The 22,278-nt window shown below is 44.7% G+C and overlaps 1 protein-coding gene across 1 annotated transcript in view; it reads left to right on the top strand.

The window, feature by feature from the left end:
- Positions 1-22,278, top strand: part of LOC134666908 (tyrosine-protein phosphatase 10D-like) — a 91,201-nt gene that overhangs the window by 51,207 nt on the left and 17,716 nt on the right. The window contains 10 exon segments of the mRNA XM_063524213.1: positions 18-141; positions 533-711; positions 1,343-1,457; positions 2,240-2,361; positions 2,885-3,050; positions 3,423-3,502; positions 4,852-5,064; positions 7,231-7,446; positions 11,474-11,720; positions 12,845-13,179. Of these exon segments, the coding sequence (XP_063380283.1) occupies positions 18-141; positions 533-711; positions 1,343-1,457; positions 2,240-2,361; positions 2,885-3,050; positions 3,423-3,502; positions 4,852-5,064; positions 7,231-7,446; positions 11,474-11,720; positions 12,845-13,179 (1,797 nt within the window).

The raw sequence follows: 22,278 nt of genomic DNA, 5'->3' as shown, positions 1-22,278 counted from the left end.
TTAAGTTTTGCTTGCAGATCACGACAACGGATACTAACGCAACGTTGTCCGGACTGTTCCCGGGCGCCGTGTACGAGGTGACGGTGGCGGCCGTCAGCCACGGGCTACGTAGCGAGCGGCACACCGTCTTCAAACCTGTTCGTGAGTATAACTTAGGATCGGCTGCGCTATACCGTTTGTAACCGTTAAAACGTTCGTTAAATTTTATTGTACCTACATGAGAAATTTCATGTTTTGCTGCGGAGTGGCGTTGATCAGTCTGTCAAATATGGTTGGTGCAACTGGCCCTCACACTTAATCATCAGTCAATGTGTTAGTTACCTTTGTGAAGATTATTACTTTGCCTAATATGACTAGTTTACCTAAGCTTGCGTGGATCACATCTCACACAGCCGTGTGGCTTTTCTCATGTTCGTTTTTGATCAAGTTCGTTTTATTTTGAGCCTTGTGAATCTGTGATCGGAAGGTATGTCTCTGTTAGAAAAAGATGCATCACTTTATGTATCACTTCATATTTGTTTGATTGTCTCAGGGCCTCTGCCTCCAACGTGGATGGGCGTGGAGCGAGCCACGTCCAACTCCGTGGTGGTCCGCTGGCGCGGCCCCGGGCCTGGCTCCAAGCTCGGCGCCTTCCTGCTGCAGTACCGCACGCACTCCGAGCAGAAGTGGACCAAGCTGCCGCCGCTACAGCCCGACATCAACGAGGCTGAGGTACTTTACGCCTCATGTTGCTGACATAACGTCTAACCCCCTTATTTAATAAACGTTTACTAAAGTTGACAAGCCGATAATAATCGTTTGTACCTTTCCATCATACCAAGGAGAATAGATAGTATAGAGGGGTCCTGTCATAGTAAATTTTGTATTTGTCATTCGCTGATATCTATGTGTTAAAATTGTTAAATATCAAACGGTGTCGTCGCGCCATCTAGCCGAGCATAGGCCAAAGGTGTGTGCGCCATCTAACCGAGAATGACTTTTTCTTGATTTCCGAGGCATGTTTTTTTCTTAGACTTTATTCATCTTATACGAAGTTACATATATATGTCTTTGATCATACCGATACATCGGAGAGGTAAACCTTACTAAACGTTTATGAATAAGGGACAAGAAAGTTTCTGTTGGTCCTAGCGTTCACTGCCAGTGTTACGAGTCATACGTCGCGCGCTACACGATCGCTTCGATAAAGGATAATTCATTTATGTGTGTGTATTGTGATGATAATGACGTTTAGAACGTATCACAAATCCAAAATAGTGTTATCTTTACGTTTTTTTGTGTTAAATTTGTTGCAATGTATTTGTTTTTTATGCTTATGTGACGTTTTTATATGTGGACGCAGGTTGTGGACATGACTCACGGCGAGCGTTACACGATCCAACTGGACACGCTGAGCGAGGCGGTGGCGGGCGACAGTGTGGACAGTGGCGAGCCGCGGGAGGCCGACCACACCGTCCGTGAGTATTGAGTCATGTGTGACATGACGTATGTTACACGAGCTAGACACGCTGAGCGAGGCGGTGACGAGCGACAGCGGGGTCAGAGAGGCCGACTACACCGTCCGTGAGTACTGAGTCATGTGTGACATGACGTAAGTTACACGAGCTAGACACGCTGAGCGGTGACAGGTGACATCGGGGACAGGAAGGCCGACCGCATCGTCCTTAAAGTAATGAATCATGTGTGACACGGGGACATGATGAACGTTAGACGAGCTGGACACGATGAGCGATCCGATGGGTAGCGACAGCGGGGTCAGGGAGGCCGACCATGCCGTCCGTGGGTGCTGAGACATGTGTGACACTGGGGACATGCTGAAGCACGAACGTCACACGATCCAGCTCGACGCACTGTGTACTTTAAAGAATAGAAGTATAAAAGAGTGACTATATAAAAAAAATCAGACCCGTCCATACATGTATATGTATATATGTTGTATTCATTGTCCCGTCGCTATAACCTGCTTCACTGTACTGCTAATAATAATAATCGTATAACCGCTTCTGTTTGTTTCTATTACTAGACTGCTAATCGAGTAGTAAGTGTTCAATGTTGTTGGCGCAGTCAGTAGGATACAATAGAACAAATTGTCTTCAGTCATTTGTTCATACAATTACTCTAAACTGGTAATTGTAAAGTCTTTTTCTTTTTTGAAGTAATTTTAATACTTGTACACATGCATGCTTATTTACCCCAATGTTTATTATTGTAGACATTGACAAATTGTTATCACCCTTAGGCCCCAACCCGGTGTCGAACGTGGCTGCCCTGGTGGACACTCGCAACATGACGCTGGAGTGGCCGGTGCCCGCGGGCCGCGTGGAGCGCTACGGGCTCCGCTGGTGGCCGCGCCCCGACGAGGTAGGTGTCCTGTCCTAGGAGACACGGCAACATGACGGTGGAGTGTCCGCGGGACGCGTGGGGTCTACGACAGACACAGTGACAGGTTTCGTGTACCACGTGGCACACGGAGGTCACAAATGAGAGTCAAAATTTATACAGCGCATTCGAAACGCCAAATAGTAAATTAAAATTGCCACTTTGGCCATGAAATATGAGTAGAAGTATTATTGTTGTTGCACAACTAATTTTAAAATTACAGAAATAGAGTTAGACCAAGAAAAGTCTGCATCCATTTTGATAACTCACGCAGTGCAAGTGTTATTTATACGTCATAATTTCATAGATGTTCGACGTTTAAACTAACATTTGCACTGCGTGGGCTATCGATATCGCTGTAGACTTTTCTTGGTCTAACTCAAGTAAAGTTATATTTTATTAAGCATAGAGCCCTCATGTCTATCCATTTAATTAGATTATAAAATTCAACATGTACACCTATACAGCTACGTCACAAGGTAGTTTGACTCTTTTCTTAATCTAGGTCCCCGACGCGGTGCCAGCCGCGCGGAACTTGACGGCCGAGCCGGGCGTGAAGACTGTTAGAGCCCTGCTCGACGCCCTGGAACCGGGCGTGGGCTACACGTTGACCGTCCACGCCGTGTCTTATAACCTGACCAGTGATCTCTTCACTATGGAGACAAGGACCCGTGAGTAACAATAATATATACTAGTTATAGTCGGCGCAACGTAAGAACCTGAATATTTGACAGTTATGAATTGACCCTTTTATACAGGGTAGCTAGAAAATAAGTGCATTCCCGTTGCCAGGGAGGTTTTGGGATTATTGATTATACCGAGCAACATATGGGACCACCTCCGAAATCACTTTTAATCAAGTTTTAACTTTTATTTTTGAAGACCATATTTTTTTCATCAGTACAACTTGATACCTATTCATAGATATTGCACTAAGTACAGTAGAGTGTAAGGTAAGAATAGACTACACACAGTAATATGTCGCGCATAGACAGCAATCTGTCAGCTCTATTTAAGATTGAAGAATTGTAAAATGTTGACAGGCCCGTTGATCCAGTCGGAGATGACGATCGTGAACGAGCCGGAGGCCGAGGTCGGCAACGACACGCTGCCCGCCATCAGAGTGAGTACGATTCAATACAAGGGTGAAAAGAAAGCGTTTCCCGATAAAAGATGTACAACAACTGTAAAAATGCACCCTTTTTTTTAATACATATTTGCATAAATCATACTCAGAAATATAGCTCTTATGTCAGCGAATTAAGGACAATAAAGTATATTTTTGGGTATGACGTGTGCACCCATATTTTTACACTTGACTATACAATACAAGTGTTTTATCGACAAGCCCGCTCTACACTCGTGCGCAAATCGCGCCGCGTGTGGAACGGGCTACAGGTGTGCGGAATCGCCTTTTCGGTTTTAACTGATTCGTTGCGTGTTCCGTTTTCGAAAACTTTTGGCTGTGGCGCGGAACAATCATTTCGTGACATGGCAGTCATACCATGCGCCATAGAATATGATGACACTCCTCCCGTGTCATACGCCACACGTAAAAAACATTGATGACACGGCAGGCGTGTCATCAGCACCGAATCGGTTACTCGTAACTATTGTCCGACCAAAATCGGATTATTTGCCGAAACCGAATACATATAGAAATAAATACATACTTAGCTACCTAGATAACATCTATAATTATTCAGGGTGGTATTCTATCTGTTTAATGTGTATTGCATCTCACATTTTGCTATAATGAGAAAGTGAGACGCATTGACATTAGACAAAGAAATTGGACAGGTGGAATATCACTCTCAGGAACAAATATAAACACACAAATCCCCTTGCCGAGATTTGAACCCGGGAGTTCCTGGTTCTCCGTAGGCAGGGATCGTAACACTTAAAATAAAAGCACTTGGAGATCGCAGTTTTTTTTTTATCATAAGTAATTTCTGTTTAATAATCTACAAAGAATATGTACCTAATTTGACCGTGATGTCATTTCCCTGGCCCAATATTACAGGGTTCCATGTTTCACTTTTATCGAACTGAAATTTGAACAGTTGTCATAGTGACGGGCGAATTTCAACTGTATTGAAAATTTAACATAGAACCCTGTAATATTGGGCCAGGGAATTATATACTCTATTGTGGTTAAACTTATGTACGAAATATCATTTGATATTTACCAGTCGCTTTTCGGTGAAGGAAAACATCGTGAGGAAACCGGGCTAATCCCAATAAGGCCTAGTTTACCCTCTGGGTTGGAAGGTCAGATGGCAGTCGCTTTCGTAAAACTAGTGCCTACGATAACGTGCCGGGATAACGCGAGGAAGAAGAGAAGATTGTGGTTAAATTTATTGAAAGTTCGTAAATAGAAGCTGGTGTGACCTATCATCCTAACACCCTAGTGGTATGATTTTAGTGGTATGGTTTGAAGCTGATGATATCTTCACATTTATTTTCGCACAGGTATTATACACACTGACGCCGGCGACGGCTTCCCGCTTCGACTCGTACCGGTTCCGGCTGGAGGGCGGGCCCGGCGAGGCGCAGGAGCAGACGCGCGCCGCCGCCGCGCCCGCCGCGCGCGTCGAGTTCGCGCGCCTCGTGCCCGGCCGGCTCTACAACGTCACCATGTGGACCGTGTCCGGGAACGTGACGTCACACCCCGTGCAGCGCCCGGTACGTTACAGTTTATACACACTGACGCCGGCGACGGCTTCCCGCTTCGACTCGTACCGGTTCCGGCTGGAGGGCGGGCCCGGCGAGGCGCAGGAGCAGACGCGCGCCGCCGCCGCGCCCGCCGCGCGCGTCGAGTTCGCGCGCCTCGTGCCCGGCCGGCTCTACAACGTCACCATGTGGACCGTGTCCGGGAACGTGACGTCACACCCCGTGCAGCGCCCGGTACGTTACAGTTTATACACACTGACGCCGGCGACGGCTTCCCGCTTCGACTCGTACCGGTTCCGGCTGGAGGGCGGGCCCGGCGAGGCGCAGGAGCAGACGCGCGCCGCCGCCGCGCCCGCCGCGCGCGTCGAGTTCGCGCGCCTCGTGCCCGGCCGGCTCTACAACGTCACCATGTGGACCGTGTCCGGGAACGTGACGTCACACCCCGTGCAGCGCCCGGTACGTTACAGTTTATACACACTGACGCCGGCGACGGCTTCCCGCTTCGACTCGTACCGGTTCCGGCTGGAGGGCGGGCCCGGCGAGGCGCAGGAGCAGACGCGCGCCGCCGCCGCGCCCGCCGCGCGCGTCGAGTTCGCGCGCCTCGTGCCCGGCCGGCTCTACAACGTCACCATGTGGACCGTGTCCGGGAACGTGACGTCACACCCCGTGCAGCGCCCGGTACGTTACAGTTTATACACACTGACGCCGGCGACGGCTTCCCGCTTCGACTCGTACCGGTTCCGGCTGGAGGGCGGGCCCGGCGAGGCGCAGGAGCAGACGCGCGCCGCCGCCGCGCCCGCCGCGCGCGTCGAGTTCGCGCGCCTCGTGCCCGGCCGGCTCTACAACGTCACCATGTGGACCGTGTCCGGGAACGTGACGTCACACCCCGTGCAGCGCCCGGTACGTTACAGTTTATACACACTGACGCCGGCGACGGCTTCCCGCTTCGACTCGTACCGGTTCCGGCTGGAGGGCGGGCCCGGCGAGGCGCAGGAGCAGACGCGCGCCGCCGCCGCGCCCGCCGCGCGCGTCGAGTTCGCGCGCCTCGTGCCCGGCCGGCTCTACAACGTCACCATGTGGACCGTGTCCGGGAACGTGACGTCACACCCCGTGCAGCGCCCGGTACGTTACAGTTTATACACACTGACGCCGGCGACGGCTTCCCGCTTCGACTCGTACCGGTTCCGGCTGGAGGGCGGGCCCGGCGAGGCGCAGGAGCAGACGCGCGCCGCCGCCGCGCCCGCCGCGCGCGTCGAGTTCGCGCGCCTCGTGCCCGGCCGGCTCTACAACGTCACCATGTGGACCGTGTCCGGGAACGTGACGTCACACCCCGTGCAGCGCCCGGTACGTTACCATTAAGTTAAAAAGTGAGGCTAAGGTTGAGCATTCGTATGAAAAACTGTACCGGGGGCACTTTTAAGGGTTTTTTCTTCGTTTTAATCAATAGTCAGCTGTTCAGCCTCGCAAAATATGAACTATTGAGAAAATCAACTTTGCAGCACTAGTTGAGCGTAACCTTTAGCCTCGCTTAAAATTTGTCATTAGAGGTAGATAGGAAAATGACTGAATAAGTGATTGAATAAGAGCGAAAAAGACATCGTTCGACTCGGGCCGAGCGGATACTCGGCCAACGGCTACGTGCGACAGTGCTATCTCATTCACTCCGATACAATTAGACAGTGTGCGCGTTATAGGTACTGACAGCCTCTTAAGACTGAGTCGACCGTCCAGTGGCGCCCTCACTAGTGGAATTGTGTTTTATAATAAACCAATTAAATTATGTACCTATACCACCAATACATGAATCAGTATATGTACCTAGATATTAATATTGTTGTCCTACTTATTCCCCAACTTTTGGTCTTTGTCCGAAGTACCATTTCGTAAGTTTCGGCCCGGCCGAAAGGTTCGGCCGTATTTTGGCCGAAACCGAAACTACGGCCGAAACATGATTTTTTGGCCGAAACTGGCCGAAACCGAAACCGAACCTTCGGTCGGACACTACCATTAACAAAACACTGATTTAGGGTCGGTTGCACCAAACCGTATGTCACCATTAAAGCGTTCGCAATTTTTTTTGTATGGGAAATTTATACTTCGCTGCTGTTTGGCGTTAATCAGTTTTAAATATTGAATTATTTTTATTCTATTATATCATAATTTGTTGTTTGTTTCCAGACGCGTCTGTACCCTCGTCCGGTGGCGTACCTGAAGCAGCTGGCGGTGGGCGCGCGCAACGTGACGCTGACGTGGCCGGAGCCCCCCGGCGACTACACGGACTTCGAGCTGCAGTACCTCACCGCCGAGGACACGCTGGAGGCGCGCTCCACCACCGGCACCGAGTACACCGTGCAGGGTCTGCAGCCGCACACCAACTACGTGTTCACCATCGAGGTAACGATAATAGCTTTTACAATATTTATCTAATAAATACTTGTAACGACTCCTTAGAACAATTGGGTAAAGCTCTGATTTCCTCGGAAAGCGATGCCGTCATATAGCGGCCGTCTCCATGCTAAATAATACGTGTGATGTCGTAGTATTTGTATGGAGACGGCCGCCAACAGGAAACCAGAGCATCACCTCGTTAACGCTAAATTTTTACGGCGCCACATAAGTGCTTCTTTCCTCATTCAAGCAATAAACGCAACGATGTCAGTAGAAAAGGCGCAAAATTTAAAATTTGTACGAGGATCCTTCGCGCCTATTATATTAAAAATTTGCCGCCTTTAAGATAAGATAAAGATAAGATAAAAAATAGTTTATTCAAGTAGGCATATTACAATGCGCTTATGAACGTCAAATAAACCTTTACCGGCTCCAACCGTACACCTCTGCCCCGAGAAGATTTAAATCCCCCCTCAATTGGAGGAGGGTATCCCAATATGGGACCGGCAACAAACTCGGCGGGACACATCTTTTCAAAACATTATTACATCTTATAATTAACATGCATTACGAGTAATTAAGAAAAATACAATTTAAATTACTATAGAATTCATGCAATTATACTCAGTGAGTACATAACTTTATAGAATTTGATATAAAAAATAAACATATATGTACATGAAATCACAAATACGTAGCTCTTTCAGAAAACATATCAAATCTTACAAAAGGAAAAGAAATTAAAATCAATAAAAGAAATGAGAACACATATTATATGAATCTGACTGATTGTTATGAGTAGAGGGCGGAGTACCGGTGGCAAATTTCACACAAAAGGTATGGAGTCGTTTTTATACTTATTATTTTAGGCTTGAATAATAAAATTATTCATTTACCTAATGTACTAAGTATGGTACCTACTCGTAAATTGGAAGTAAGTACTTAACATTTATTTTCATAAATCGATTTCAGGAACACCTAAATGTTATGTCGTAAATGTTTTGGGTTATTTTTCAATTTCTTTTAACAAAGTCACCATTCATCGATATAATATTTTTTACCATATGCAACCTTTCTTTTCAAAAAGTTACTAATTTACAAATTTATGAGACATTTAGAAACTAATTATTTGACATTGTCAATTTAGACAGCTGCTTTACATCTATATTATCTGAATTATTATTGCGTCGGCTAAATATTTAAAGTCCAGTCATTTTATAACATGGATACGCACTTAAGTGTAGATTGTGAGGAGGACCTCGAACACATAATCCCAGTCCTCAATTGTAATTGAATGGTCTTGAAAATAATATATCGTTTGGCAGCTATAACTTCTTAGTCTAGTATTTAGTACCTAGTGATAATGTTTTGATAAGAAAACATATTATTATGTATTATAGATATTAACAACATATTACATTATATTTGTATGCTCGTAAGATAATTTCTATAAGTTCCTAAAAATTATTATGCAAAATTAATCATTTATTCGTTATTTATTTAATCATAAGAATACTTAGGCGACTCCATACATTTAGTGTGAAATTTGCCACCGGTACTCCGCCCTCTAGTTATGAGATGCTTTCATACAATTTGATGTGCTTTCTTACCTGAGCTGAGTCACCTTTAACTCTACACATAATACAATATTTTTAATTGCTACTTGTCGTTATTACAGTTTCTGGTTTGGACCATGCATGTTTGTCTGTCAAGTAGTCCTCGACTCTGTAATAAGCCTTCAACATCAATGACTTTTTTAAGTAATTCTTAAGAGCTGGAAAGGGTAATCTTAAAGCATCCTCAGGTAACTTGTTATAAAAATGAATGCATTGCCCAACGAATGACTTCTGTACTTTACGAACACGAAACTTTCTGATAGCAAGCTTATTTTTATTTCTAGTATTATAGTTATGGACAGAGGAGTCTAGATTCTTAACAACATAAATAATACTATCATATATGTATTGGGAAGCTACAGTTAAAATATTAATTTCTTTAAAAAGTTCTCTTAATGATTCACGCACCCTTAAATTATATATAGAACGAATGGCTCTCTTTTGTAAGACAAATATAGTCTGTATGTCAGCTGCTTTGCCCCAAACCAGAATACCATATGACATTACACTATGAAAATAACTATAATAAACAAGGCGAGCTGTCTCAACATTAGTCAATTGTCTAATTCTCCTCACAGCGTAAGCGGCCGAACTTAATTTGTTTGCTAGTGTTCTTATATGAGGACTCCATTGTAGATTTTTGTCCAATGTTAAACCAAGAAACAGTGCTTTATCTACCATATCTAAGCATTCATTATTCAAAAGTATCTTAGTATCGACTGGTTTAACATTCGGCAAATAAAATCGAATGCATTTAGTTTTCGTAGCATTAAGAAGCAAATTGTTCATAGTAAACCAGTTTAGTACATTAACGAGTGTGCTGTTAATTACACTGTAATCGGTAGATTTACGATCAACCTTAAAAAGTAATGATGTGTCATCAGCAAAAAGAACAATTTCACAAAGATTTTCTACTACACATGGCAAATCATTTATATAAACCAAAAACAGGAATGGACCCAAAATAGAACCTTGTGGCACTCCTAATTGGACTACAGTACCGCTAGACCGGGTTTTGTTTACAACAACTGTTTGTGTTCTGTTGCTAAGGTAAGAAGACATAAAGTTTAGGGCATTTTCTGACAGACCATAGTGTTCTAATTTCAAAATGAGCGTTCCATGATCCACACAATCAAATGCTTTAGAAAGATCACAAAATATGCCAATTGCATCACAAGAATTTTCCCAAATATCATAAATATGTTTAATAAGTACCGAAGCAGCATCGGTCGTGGAACGGCCCTTTGTGAAACCAAACTGATTGCTTGTAAGTAAAGTATGTCTGTTGAAGTGACCCAGTAGATCATTTAACATTAACTTTTCAAAAACTTTACTTAGTACAGGAAGTATTGATATTGGACGGTAATTAGCCATATCACTCGAATCACCCGATTTAAAAAGAGGTATGACTTTGCTATATTTCATAAGATCTGGAAAGACGCCTTGTGAAATTGAAATATTATAAATTACGGCTAAGTAAGGCGCTATTACGTCCAAGACATGACTAATGACTCTAACAGATGTTCCCCATAAGTCTTCCGTTTTCTTTAAATTGAGTGACTTGAATGTTTTAACAATAATTGCTGAATCTACTAGACTAAACTCAAAGTTAATATTACATTTCTTAACATTAGCACAAAGTAAGGAATGAGCTCGAGACGAAGATGAATGTAGACATTTCGTGGTATTAATAGCTATTTTAGAAAAATAATCTTCGAATGCCGAGGCAACATCGTTGTTTGACATGGTCAGTTGTTTATCCGAGACAATGTTGACTTGACAATCGCGTGATTTACATTTACCAGCTTCCCTATTTATAATATTCCATGTTGTCTTCACTTTGTTGTCCGACACTTTCAGTTTAGAACTTGTATAGTTTGCTTTGGCTGTTAAACACACTCTCTTGAAGATTTTTGAGTAGTTCCTCACATAGTCCAGGAAATCTGTATTTTTGTTCAGCTCTCTCTCACCATAAAGTTCATAAAGCCTTTTTCTACTTTTATAAATGCCTGCAGTAGCCCATTCACTAAACTTTGTTCTAGTTTTTGACCCACTAATAGTTTTCATACTGAAATTTTGATCAAAATGATAAAGAATTACGTTAAAAACAACTTCATACTTTTTGCAATTGACAAAGCTGTCTTGCCAGAGTATATGTCACTTTGTTGCACTTGCACTTAAACAAGTTTGTACAGTCAGCGTCATATAGTAGGTAGCATCCAAAGTATTCAAATAGTTCGGTACACTATATAATTTGTCTGGCGTGGCGAACTATTTGAATACTTTGAATGCTATCTAATATACGACGTTGACTGTACACATAGAAAGGAAAAATTACATAAGTATAAGTTTCCCTTTCAAAGCTTTCAGAGAAAATGAGAGAGTATTCAAATAAAGATATATTTGTTGTGGGGCAGGTGCGGTCGGGCACGCCAGCCACGCTGATGACGCGCTCGGCGGGGCTGTCGGTGCAGCTAGCCACGCGGCAGGCGCCGCCGCCCGCGCCGCGCGCCTTCCACCCCACCGACGCCAAGCCCAACCAGCTCACCTTCTCCTGGGACCTGCCCGCCAACCAGGCCAATGGCGTGCTGGAGAAGTTCGTCATCGAGTACGCCCCGCAGAACCAGCCGGAGAAGAACACTACTATTACGTTCCCCCCTGAAGGTAACCAGCTTATCAATATTCACGAGAGTTGTAAATTATACAGGTTGGCCAAAAAATAAGTGCGTTCCCGTTGCCAGGGAGGTTTTGGGATTATACTGAGCAACTTTTACTATGAGACCAATCCCGAAATCGCGAAAAAAAAACCCACCACACCCCGCCGACGCCAAGCCCAACCAGCTCACCTTCTGGACCTGCCCGCCAACCAGGCCAATGGCGTACTCGAGAAGTTCGTCATCGCAGAATCAGCCGGAGAAAAACACTACTATTACTTTCCCTCCTGAAGGTACCAGCTTTTTAATGATTACAAATTATACTTTAATATCTGAGAGAACATATAAGAACTCAAAAATGCGCGTTTTCGCAGGGATAAGACCTAGCTAGATCGATTTTTCGCCCCCGAAAACCCCCATATAGCAAATATCATCGACATCTCGTTAGAGCCGTTTTAGAGATTCGCGAAGTATAAATAAATAAACAAGAATTACTCGTTTAAATGTATTAGATAATCACCATCGAGATTTGAACTATGTAATAGTTTAAGCTGCGTCTAAATTGAGTTTTTCCGTTTTCTTTATGTGAATCACACACATTTTTGGAGATAAAAGTGCAAATTGTTTTATACCACATCTGCCAATACTTAGAGACACCACCGAGAACTAGGCGAGTAGGCGACATACTAGTGAATATTTCTTAATGTTTACATTTACATGTGGGTGTATTTTAATGACACAGATCGTGCGTAGCATAAATGATCACGCATAATAGGAAATGATAACAAAATCGAACATAGTTTCATGCGGGAGCAATATGAGTGTTTCTTAAACACTTGTTGGTCGATAAATAAATTAGAATCTGTATTGTATGTTCATGTAGCACTATGTCTTTAAATGCTGGCTTCAATTAAAATGTAGGCAAATTAGATATAGTGAAAAGTTTGCTGTACAGTCGCCATCAGATATATGGGAGCGGTCAAGGTACTCACAAATATCTGAACACGCCTCTATTGTCAAGGCGTTAGAGTGCGTGTTCAGATATTTTTGACCACCTCGGCAGCTCCGATATATCTGATGGCGACTGTACATATTTAATGAATAAAAAATAAATGAAACGTACGTATCCCCCAGCGCGGTCGGGCGTGGTGGCGGGGCTGACGCCGGGCGGCACGTACAGCTTCCGGCTGTGGGCGGCCACGGGCGCGGGCTTGGGCCCGGCGGCGCGCTGGACGCAGCACCTCGCCATCGCCGCGCCGCCGCGCCCCGCGCCGCACGCGCTGCCCGCCGCCGTGCGCGCCACGCCCACCACCGTCTCCGTGCGCTTCCGCAACGACTTCTTCAGCTCGGCCAACGGCAACGTGTCGGCGTACGCGCTGGTGGTCGCGCAGGAGCCGCGCAACGACTCCAGCGACCGCCTGCCCTCGTGGCGCGACGTGCACGGCCTGCCCGTGTGGCCGCCCTACCAGGTGACCGACTAAATGTCTTCTTCCTCGCATTATCCCGACATTTTGCCACAGCTCATGCGAGCCTGGGGTCTGCTTGACAACAACAGGGTGACGAACGAAATATACGAGGGGATTTTTAACTTGGGCACAAAGTGCAGCTATCCAAAACTAGTCTTCGGAGACCTTCCCTAACAAAGAAAAAATATCGGCATTTATACATTTCGGAAAAAATTACATCAACGAAATCGTAATTTGACTTTTTTTGGAAACAATCGATACCATTCATATCCAGGTCCAAAAGCTTCTTAGAGGTTGAGTTTACTGCCGATAATTGTCCATCGAACGATGTCTTGCCCATCACGGAACAATGGTGTTCCGGATCTTTGGGAGGCGGAGCCGAAGCCAACACGTAGAGGCCCTTTTGGCACTTTAATAAAATGTAAGGGGTACACTTTCGTATTATGTGTTCCGTACTCCACATCGGATATCTTCATTGAGAGAGTAACGCGATCGTTGACCAAAGATGCCGCTAGCGTCTATGTAGTCGCTCCGCCCCACGCCGTGACGTAGTTCCGCTTCCACTTCCTGCGAACCGTTGCTCGCTCCCCGCTACTCGCCACCGCCATGTCATTGTTTCGTCGACCGTCTTGACCGATGGTCCGCAAATATTTTTTGCGTATATTTTTGCAGCATGGTGCTTTAACGTTTCCGATCCAAAGCTCGGTCGATTAAATAGTGAGATATGGCAGAGATCGCCACTATTAGTCTTTTGGCGGTCTCGCGATCGAAGTCATCGAACGGTGCTTTTCGATTCTACCCACTTTTTTCTTGCTAAATTAATTTTCACATTCCATGCTGCTAAAATCGTTACCGTTAACTCGCATTTTCGAGATCGAAGTAGGAAGTGCGTCAGTGGTTTTTGTTAACAAGTGGTAACAAGTCGCTCCGCATCGGAGAGGGAACGCGCGGTCATCGTGCCTGCGGCGGCGGCGGCGGCGCCCGGGCGGCGCGGAGGCGGACAGCCTGCGCGCGCCGCTGTCGGGTGCCGCGCTTCGCTGATAAGGAGGTTTGGATTGTCTCGAACCATCCGGTGAGCCAGTTTAAGATATTCTAATTTTATTGGCGTTCAGAAGTTACTTCGTCACTAAAGGAGGGTTCTCAGGCAGTAGCCTGGGAGTACCTCGTGTTGTTAGTTGCGGCGCGACCGGGGCGCCCCGTCCCCCGGCGCGGGGGCGCGGGCCCGGCGCCCGCCCCCGCCCGCGCGCGCCGCGTCTTTCTTCTGCTGTCGTCCAAGGTGACTCCGAGACACCGCGACGCTGCGGGCCACGGTGGACGCCTCCAGTCCGCAGGACTCGGCGAGACGTCACACGCCCGCTCCTGTTGCTGCAGTCGCGGTGCGGACGCCTCCAGTCCGCGGGACCCCGAGAGACGTCACACGCCCGCTCCTGTTGCTGCAGTCGCGGTGCGGACGCCTCCAGTCCGCGGGTCTCCGAGAGACGTCACACGCCCGCTCCTGTTGCTGCAGTCGCGGTGCGGACGCCTCCAGTCCGCAGGACTCGGCGAGACGTCACACGCCCGCTCCTGTTGCTGCAGTCGCGGTGCGGACGCCTCCAGTCCGCGGGACCCCGAGAGACGTCACACGCCCGCTCCTGTTGCTGCAGTCGCGGTGCGGACGCCTCCAGTCCGCGGGTCTCCGAGAGACGTCACACGCCCGCTCCTGTTGCTGCAGTCGCGGTGCGGACGCCTCCAGTCCGCGGGACTCCGAGAGACGTCACACGCCCGCTCCTGTTGCTGCAGTCGCGGTGCGGACGCCTCCAGTCCGCGGGACTCCGAGAGGCGTCACACGCCCGCTCCTGTTGCTGCAGTCACGGTGCGGACGCCTCCAGTCCGCGGGACCCCGAGAGACGTCACACGCCCGCTCCTGTTGCTGCAGTCGCGGTGCGGACGCCTCCAGTCCGCGGGACTCCGAGAGACGGCACACGCCCGCTCCTGTTGCTGCAGTCGCGGTGTGGACGCCTCCAGTCCGCGGGACTCCGAGAGACGTCACACGCCCGCTCCTGTTGCTGCAGTCCCGGTGCGGACGCCTCCAGTCCGCGGGACTCCGAGAGGCGTCACACGCCCGCTCCTGTTGCTGCAGTCGCGGTGCGGACGCCTCCAGTCCGCGGGACTCCGAGAGACGTCACACACCCGCTCCTGTTGCTGCAGTCACGGTGCGGACGCCTCCAGTCCGCGAGACGCCCGCTCCTATTGCTGCAGTTGCGGTGCGGACGCTTCCAGTCCAGCGGGACTCCGAGAGATCCGCGCGGCTCTGCGAGACGTCACACGCCCGCTCCTGCAGCTGCGGGCGCATCGCGGGTGGATCGCGCCAAGGTGAAGGCGGACCGCTTCTGCGTCCCGACTGCTCGAGCGGAAGGAAGGTAAGTTACGTGTAAGCAGTGGAAATGCTACGAGTACAGCGACGATCGCCGCGTTGGTTGCCGCCCGTCATGACGTCGCTGGTGACCTACGCGCCGGTGGTGGCCACCACGATGGCACCGCCGAGGGCAACAGCGTCGCCGTGATGATGCGTGCAGCTACGAGCCTAGCCATCGGCGCCTCCCGTGCCGGTAACGTCCGTCACGCGCACCGGCGCCTGTCGAGCTGGCCGCCACGACGGCGCCTCTCGCACCTGAGCCTGGCGACGGTGGCCGCCATGATGGCGCCGCCCGCTCGATGACGCCGCCTGCTCCCCGAGCTGGCCGCCACGATGGCGCCTCTCGCATTACGCATCGACGCGGCGGCGGCGGCTGCCACAATGGCGCTGCCCGCCACGATGATGCCGCCCGCCACGATGGCACCACCACCTGCGCACTGGCGCCTCTCGAGCTGGCCGCCACGATGGCGCCTCTCGCCTCACAGCAGTGCCTCCCAGACCAGCCAGCCAGACGGCGACCGCCTCATGCACCGGTGCCTCCCGAGCTGGCCGCCACGATGGCGCCTCTCGCCGCACGCACCGGCGCCTCCCGAGCCGGTGGCGGCGGCCGCCACGATAGAGCCGCCCGCCTCACGCGACAACGCTTCTAGAGCGGGCCGCCACTATGGGTCCTCGCCTCACGCACCAGCGCTTCCCGAACCAGTGGCGGCCGCCATGAGCCGCCCGGCCTCAGGCACCGGTGCCCCCCCCCCTCCCCCCCCGAGCCGGCCGCCACGATGGCGCCCCTAGCTTCACGCACCACAATCACGCCGATGCTGCAACTACGACGTTGTCGTCCCTTGCTCGCTGGGCGCCACAGTATCAGTTTTGTCCTGTCCACATGGTTCCATTGAGGTACGCAGGCGCCTATAGCTATGGTGCAGGTATAGGTATGGTATGGTACAGCACGAACAGACCGCTAAGCTCTTGGTTTCGGTTAAAGAATCCTCCGGCGACGGCAGACAAGGTCGTAAAGAGCCCCGTCCTAGCGCGGCTCGACTGCCCGGAGTTGAAAGCGGTAAGACATGTCGATACTCAGAGGAAAATACGTCGTGTTCCCGGGTTTCATAAAGGTGCTGATCGACTTCGCTGTGTCGCTTCGAAATTCCTACGACTTCTCGAGGCCATGGAGTGGTCCAACCGGAGAACAGCTAGCGACAAGGCCCTGTGCGACCGCTCGAAACCGAGGTGAAAGGCATCGAAAAGGTCTGCAGACTTCACATAATTATCTCTGCTTGCTCGCGCTCTCCAGCTTAAGTTCCGTCTTACAAAGACGAACTCGTGCGAAAAGCCATAATAAACAAAATGGGACAAATAAACCCGCTGCGCCTGAACAAGCTTGAGTTTCGGGTGCTAAGAGAAAGGGGCCAGGAGGACTCCAGCAGTTTCCATCTGTCTGTATTCGACTTTATCGAAACAGTTTTGTTACGCAAAGCGCCAAAATCGATTTTAGACTTGATTTCATCAGTTCGATTTCCTTAAAAGCATGCTACTAACTCGATGCCCTATACTAACTCGATATAGGGTGTCTCTTCGGATAAAGCGAATTAGACCATCACGCTCCTAGACATCACGTGGGACACGCGGCACAACACACCGATTGAAAGTTTTCTTTTTCGCGACATACAGGCCTGCCTTGCTGCAGAGTTTCTCGCAGAAATGAGACTCAATGCCTTCTGTTCAGTCTCAAATTCGCAAACTTTAGTTCATGGAGGAAGGTGAAGCCTTCGCAGTCCCCAGCAACACGGAGCTGCCGAAAGCCTCGCACCACTTTCTTCCTCATCTTATGCAAGCAGTCCGTTACAATCTCCAATATTGGTAGACAATGTACGAGGTAAGGCCTTCTCAGCGAAGAGTAACCGTTAACGGGCCGCATCTGCAGCGCTGACGACAGAAGTGTAAACATACAACCGCACCGGTACAGTATACATAAAACGACGGCGACACTACATCCCTTCCGTTACTACGGTTGTCGCAAAAACTGCTGATGCCAGCAGATCGTCTACAGGTCGCGCTGGTTGCTTGCTACTTGCCAGGTCGGTACAACCCCCGAGCGCGACGGTTTATCAAGAAGTCACTGCGCGCCCGAGTGGCAGCTGCGCCCAGCAGCCGCCGAGACTGTCTTCGCCTGACAGGCGCCTTGTTGGCCGGCCTCCGCTTTCGAGAGCCCTCGCACTGTGCCACGGTATCAGTGTTGGCCGTAATGGTTAATTCTAATTAACAATTAATCAATTGCATTAACCATTAATTCCGCAATTAATCAATTGCATTACGCATCAATTTAATTAAAGTTAGTTAGAATTGAATCTTGAGACGTTTAATTACATTGATTGTCAATCTAATTGCCTATTTAATGGCATTAAAGTTTCAAAAAATTAATTAGAATTACTCTCAATTGCATTAACGTTTAATGGAATTAAATATTTTTTTCATAAACTAATAATTAATGTTAATTTTGCTTGAAACTATAAAATGGGAATACACTCATTATTGGTGTATTTTTATTTGTCCCTGTCATATGTGAGTTGGAGACAAATGGGAAACGGGGACAAATGGAATTTATTCATTTATATGAAGCGCTTATTCCATCTGCTCCAGGCGGGAACAAATGGGAAAATATCGGATAATGATGTGTCCTCCCATTTGTCCCCACGCCAATAAAGTGGGGAAAAATGGGAATAATTTATATGCAAACTGCACATATATTTCCTATATGTTCCCCGTGGGGACAAATGGGAATACACCCATTATTGTTAGTTATAATGGGTGCTCATAAAATAAATAAAATAAATAAAATAAATAAAATAAATAAAATAAATAAAATAAATAAAATAAATAAAATAAATAAAATAAATAAAATAAATAAAATAAATAAAATAAATAAAATAAATAAAATAAATAAAATAAATAAAATAAATAAAATAAATAAAATAAATAAAATAAATAAAATAAATAAAATAAATAAAATAAATAAAATAAATAAAATAAATAAAATAAATAAAATAAATAAAATAAATAAAATAAATAAAATAAATAAAATAAATAAAATAAATAAAATAAATAAAATAAATAAAATAAATAAAATAAATAAAATAAATAAAATAAATAAAATAAATAAAATAAATAAAATAAATAAAATAAATAAAATAAATAAAATAAATAAAATAAATAAAATAAATAAAATAAATAAAATAAATGAAATAAATGAAATAAATGAAATAAATGAAATAAATGAAATAAATGAAATAAATGAAATAAATGAAATAAATGAAATAAATGAAATAAATGAAATAAATGAAATAAATGAAATAAATGAAATAAATGAAATAAATGAAATAAATGAAATAAATGAAATAAATGAAATAAATGAAATAAATGAAATAAATAAAATAAATGAAATAAATGAAATAAATGAAATAAATGAAATAAATGAAATAAATGAAATAAATGAAATAAATGAAATAAATGAAATAAATGAAATAAATGAAATAAATGAAATAAATGAAATAAATGAAATAAATGAAATAAATGAAATAAATGAAATAAATGAAATAAATGAAATAAATGAAATAAATGAAATAAATGAAATAAATGAAATAAATGAAATAAATAAAATAAATAAAATAAATAAAATAAATAAAATAAATAAAATAAATAAAATAAATAAAATAAATAAAATAAATAAAATAAATAAAATAAATAAAATAAATAAAATAAATAAAATAAATAAAATAAATAAAATAAATAAAATAAATAAAATAAATAAAATAAATAAAATAAATAAAATAAATAAAATAAATAAAATAAATAAAATAAATAAAATAAATAAAATAAATAAAATAAATAAAATAAATAAAATAAATAAAATAAATAAAATAAATAAAATAAATAAAATAAATAAAATAAATAAAATAAATAAAATAAATAAAATAAATAAAATAAATAAAATAAATAAAATAAATAAAATAAATAAAATAAATAAAATAAATAAAATAAATAAAATAAATAAAATAAATAAAATAAATAAAATAAATAAAATAAATAAAATAAATAAAATAAATAAAATAAATAAAATAAATAAAATAAATAAAATAAATAAAATAAATAAAATAAATAAAATAAATAAAATAAATAAATAAAATAAATAAAATAAATAAAATAAATAAAATAAATAAAATAAATAAATAAAATAAATAAAATAAATAAAATAAATAAAATAAATAAAATAAATAAAATAAATAAAATAAATAAAATAAATAAATAAAATAAATAAAATAAATGAAATAAATAAAATAAACAAAATAAATGGTGACGCGGGCCGTACTTTGTTAATATTTATGACTTTGTGAGACATTGTCGTTTGTCACTATTACATACAAAATAGCCAAGGCGGCACTCGGGCCGCAAGTGATAGGTTCACGAGCCGCATGCGGCCCGCGGGCCGCAGGTTGCCGACCGCTGCACTAGACCTTTGATCCCTTGGACGTCTTTATAAAATTACGATATTTATTCTTGTTAATTGTTAATTATCAATCACATGTTTAATTTTCAATAAAAATTGTTTTAGTTTTTAATGGTTTGTAAAGCAATAACCATTAATTCTTTTTAATTGTTAGTGGTTCGTAATAAATTAACATTAATGCAAATTGATGTTCAATGCAATTGATAATTAATTTTCCTTCAATGGTTAATGGCTAATGGCAATTAACCTTTTCAATGGTTAATTTTTAATGGTCAATTGCATTAACGTTCGGCCAACACTGCACGGTATTTCTTAACAGACTCATTGAACTGCTACCACGACCTTTGACAGCTGCCTGTGAGACTTGGCATGGATGTCTCCACCTCCCAGCCTAGTCTGTGTACTGCGACGGCGTGATAAGGAGTCTTAAAGTAGCTGTGGTAAGCTTGCAATTTACTGGCGGTCCTAGTGAACACAACGTCAGACCGCCCTCCCTTACGAGTCAACGACCTTAAGAATGAGGCGTAGCTCCTGTCAGATAGGACGCTCCAACACCGAGCTGGCGGGATCAGGAGTGACGTCCGCTACTGGCGTGACTGGCGCATGCATATAACATGCCAAGGTCTAACGCTACGTAGCGAACGAAACGCAACTGTCACTGTCTCACTAATATGGAAGAACCGGATATTCCCGATTCCGGTACTGTGTTTGTATAGAAAACAGTAACGGGAGCCCCTAGATCGTCCCCTTGTCTAGGCTGCATGTACGGCCACAATGTAGAAACGGTCTTTATGGTGCATCAAAAATAAGATCAACTGCCAGGTACCTCTATCCAGTGAAGTAGCGAGCTATCTCAGACGTCTATTTCTATTATCCATGTTAGCTTTCAGAACGATATTCGTTCATAAGCCTCTCACAAGTGCTGTGTATGAACCACTATCGGACACTATGCCTTCTTCCAACGCCATTAATAGCGAGACCAGCGCCTCCCAAAGCACCAGCTTGGGACGCGAGACATCTACTTGCCCTAATTTAAATAGCCCTACAACGTTAGGTACGTTAGAAGAAGTACGATAGAATAGCTGCCGCACTTTTGCTGTTAGCATCAGGCCGCAGGGTCAATGACCTTACTCTACTACACTGTAGCCCGGGCAATTACATAGATAACTTTAACGCTATTATTTTGTGTCCGAAATTCGGCTCTAAACCAGATAACGTGTCTTACCGACTGGACTCTTAGAAGCTCCGGAATAAAATATAGACCCAGTATAAGTAGGTAGTCTGGGTACGTCACCTTGCGAGAATTACACAAAATGTTAGGGGACACTTCGCTTATTTCTTTCAGCCACAGTCTCATCCAAGCCGGCCTCGCCTACGATTGCTTTCGATCCACGATGTACTTAATAACTAAATTGGCTGGAAAGCTATTCACTTAGCGATATTTTCGCTTATGTTAATTGGGAACATGACTCGCCGAGATTCTGCGGATCGGATGCGATTTCGAATGAGAATCCTCTTAAACCAGTTTAACGTCAGATTCGAACCTGAGATTACAGTTTCAATTCTCAATTTCCTGTAATTCACATTATAACGAGTCACTGTGATTTCATGGGTTGCAATATGGTGTATACATATTTATTCTTTCTCTGAGTTCTATGACAGTAGGTGTAGCCCTATCGCTTGCGCGCCCGCTAACTCGCCACCAGGAGATAATAAACAGGTCTCAATGAAGATATCCGATGTGGAGTACGGAACACATAATATACAAATTTTACCTTCCAATAAAATTATTATTATGTTTCCTATCCACATCGGATATCTGAGTAATGCCTTCCTGGCAGGCTACTAGGCTACTTTTATGCCGACGGTACTTCTCCTCAACAATGACATGGCGGTGGCGAGTAGCGGGGAGCGAGCAACGGTTCGCAGGAAGTGGAAGCGGAACTACGTCACGGCGTGGGGCGGAGCGACTACATAGACGCTAGCGGCATCTTTGGTCAACGATCGCGTTACTCTCTCAATGAAGATATCCGATGTGGATAGGAAACATAATAATAATTTTATTGGAAGGTAAAATTTGTATATTATTATTACATTAATGTTAGGTATGTTTTCTCATAAATTGACATTATGCAGGTCCAAGCGATGCTTATAATCTTGTTCACGTGACAGCGACTCCACTAAAAAGTTACGCCGTGAGGAATAT

The sequence above is a fragment of the Cydia fagiglandana genome, chromosome 8, assembly GCF_963556715.1.
Source record: "Cydia fagiglandana chromosome 8, ilCydFagi1.1, whole genome shotgun sequence".
Lineage (NCBI taxonomy): Eukaryota > Metazoa > Arthropoda > Insecta > Lepidoptera > Tortricidae > Cydia > Cydia fagiglandana.
Note: the sequence above shows the minus strand (reverse complement) of the source record. Positions and strands in the feature narration are given on the sequence as shown.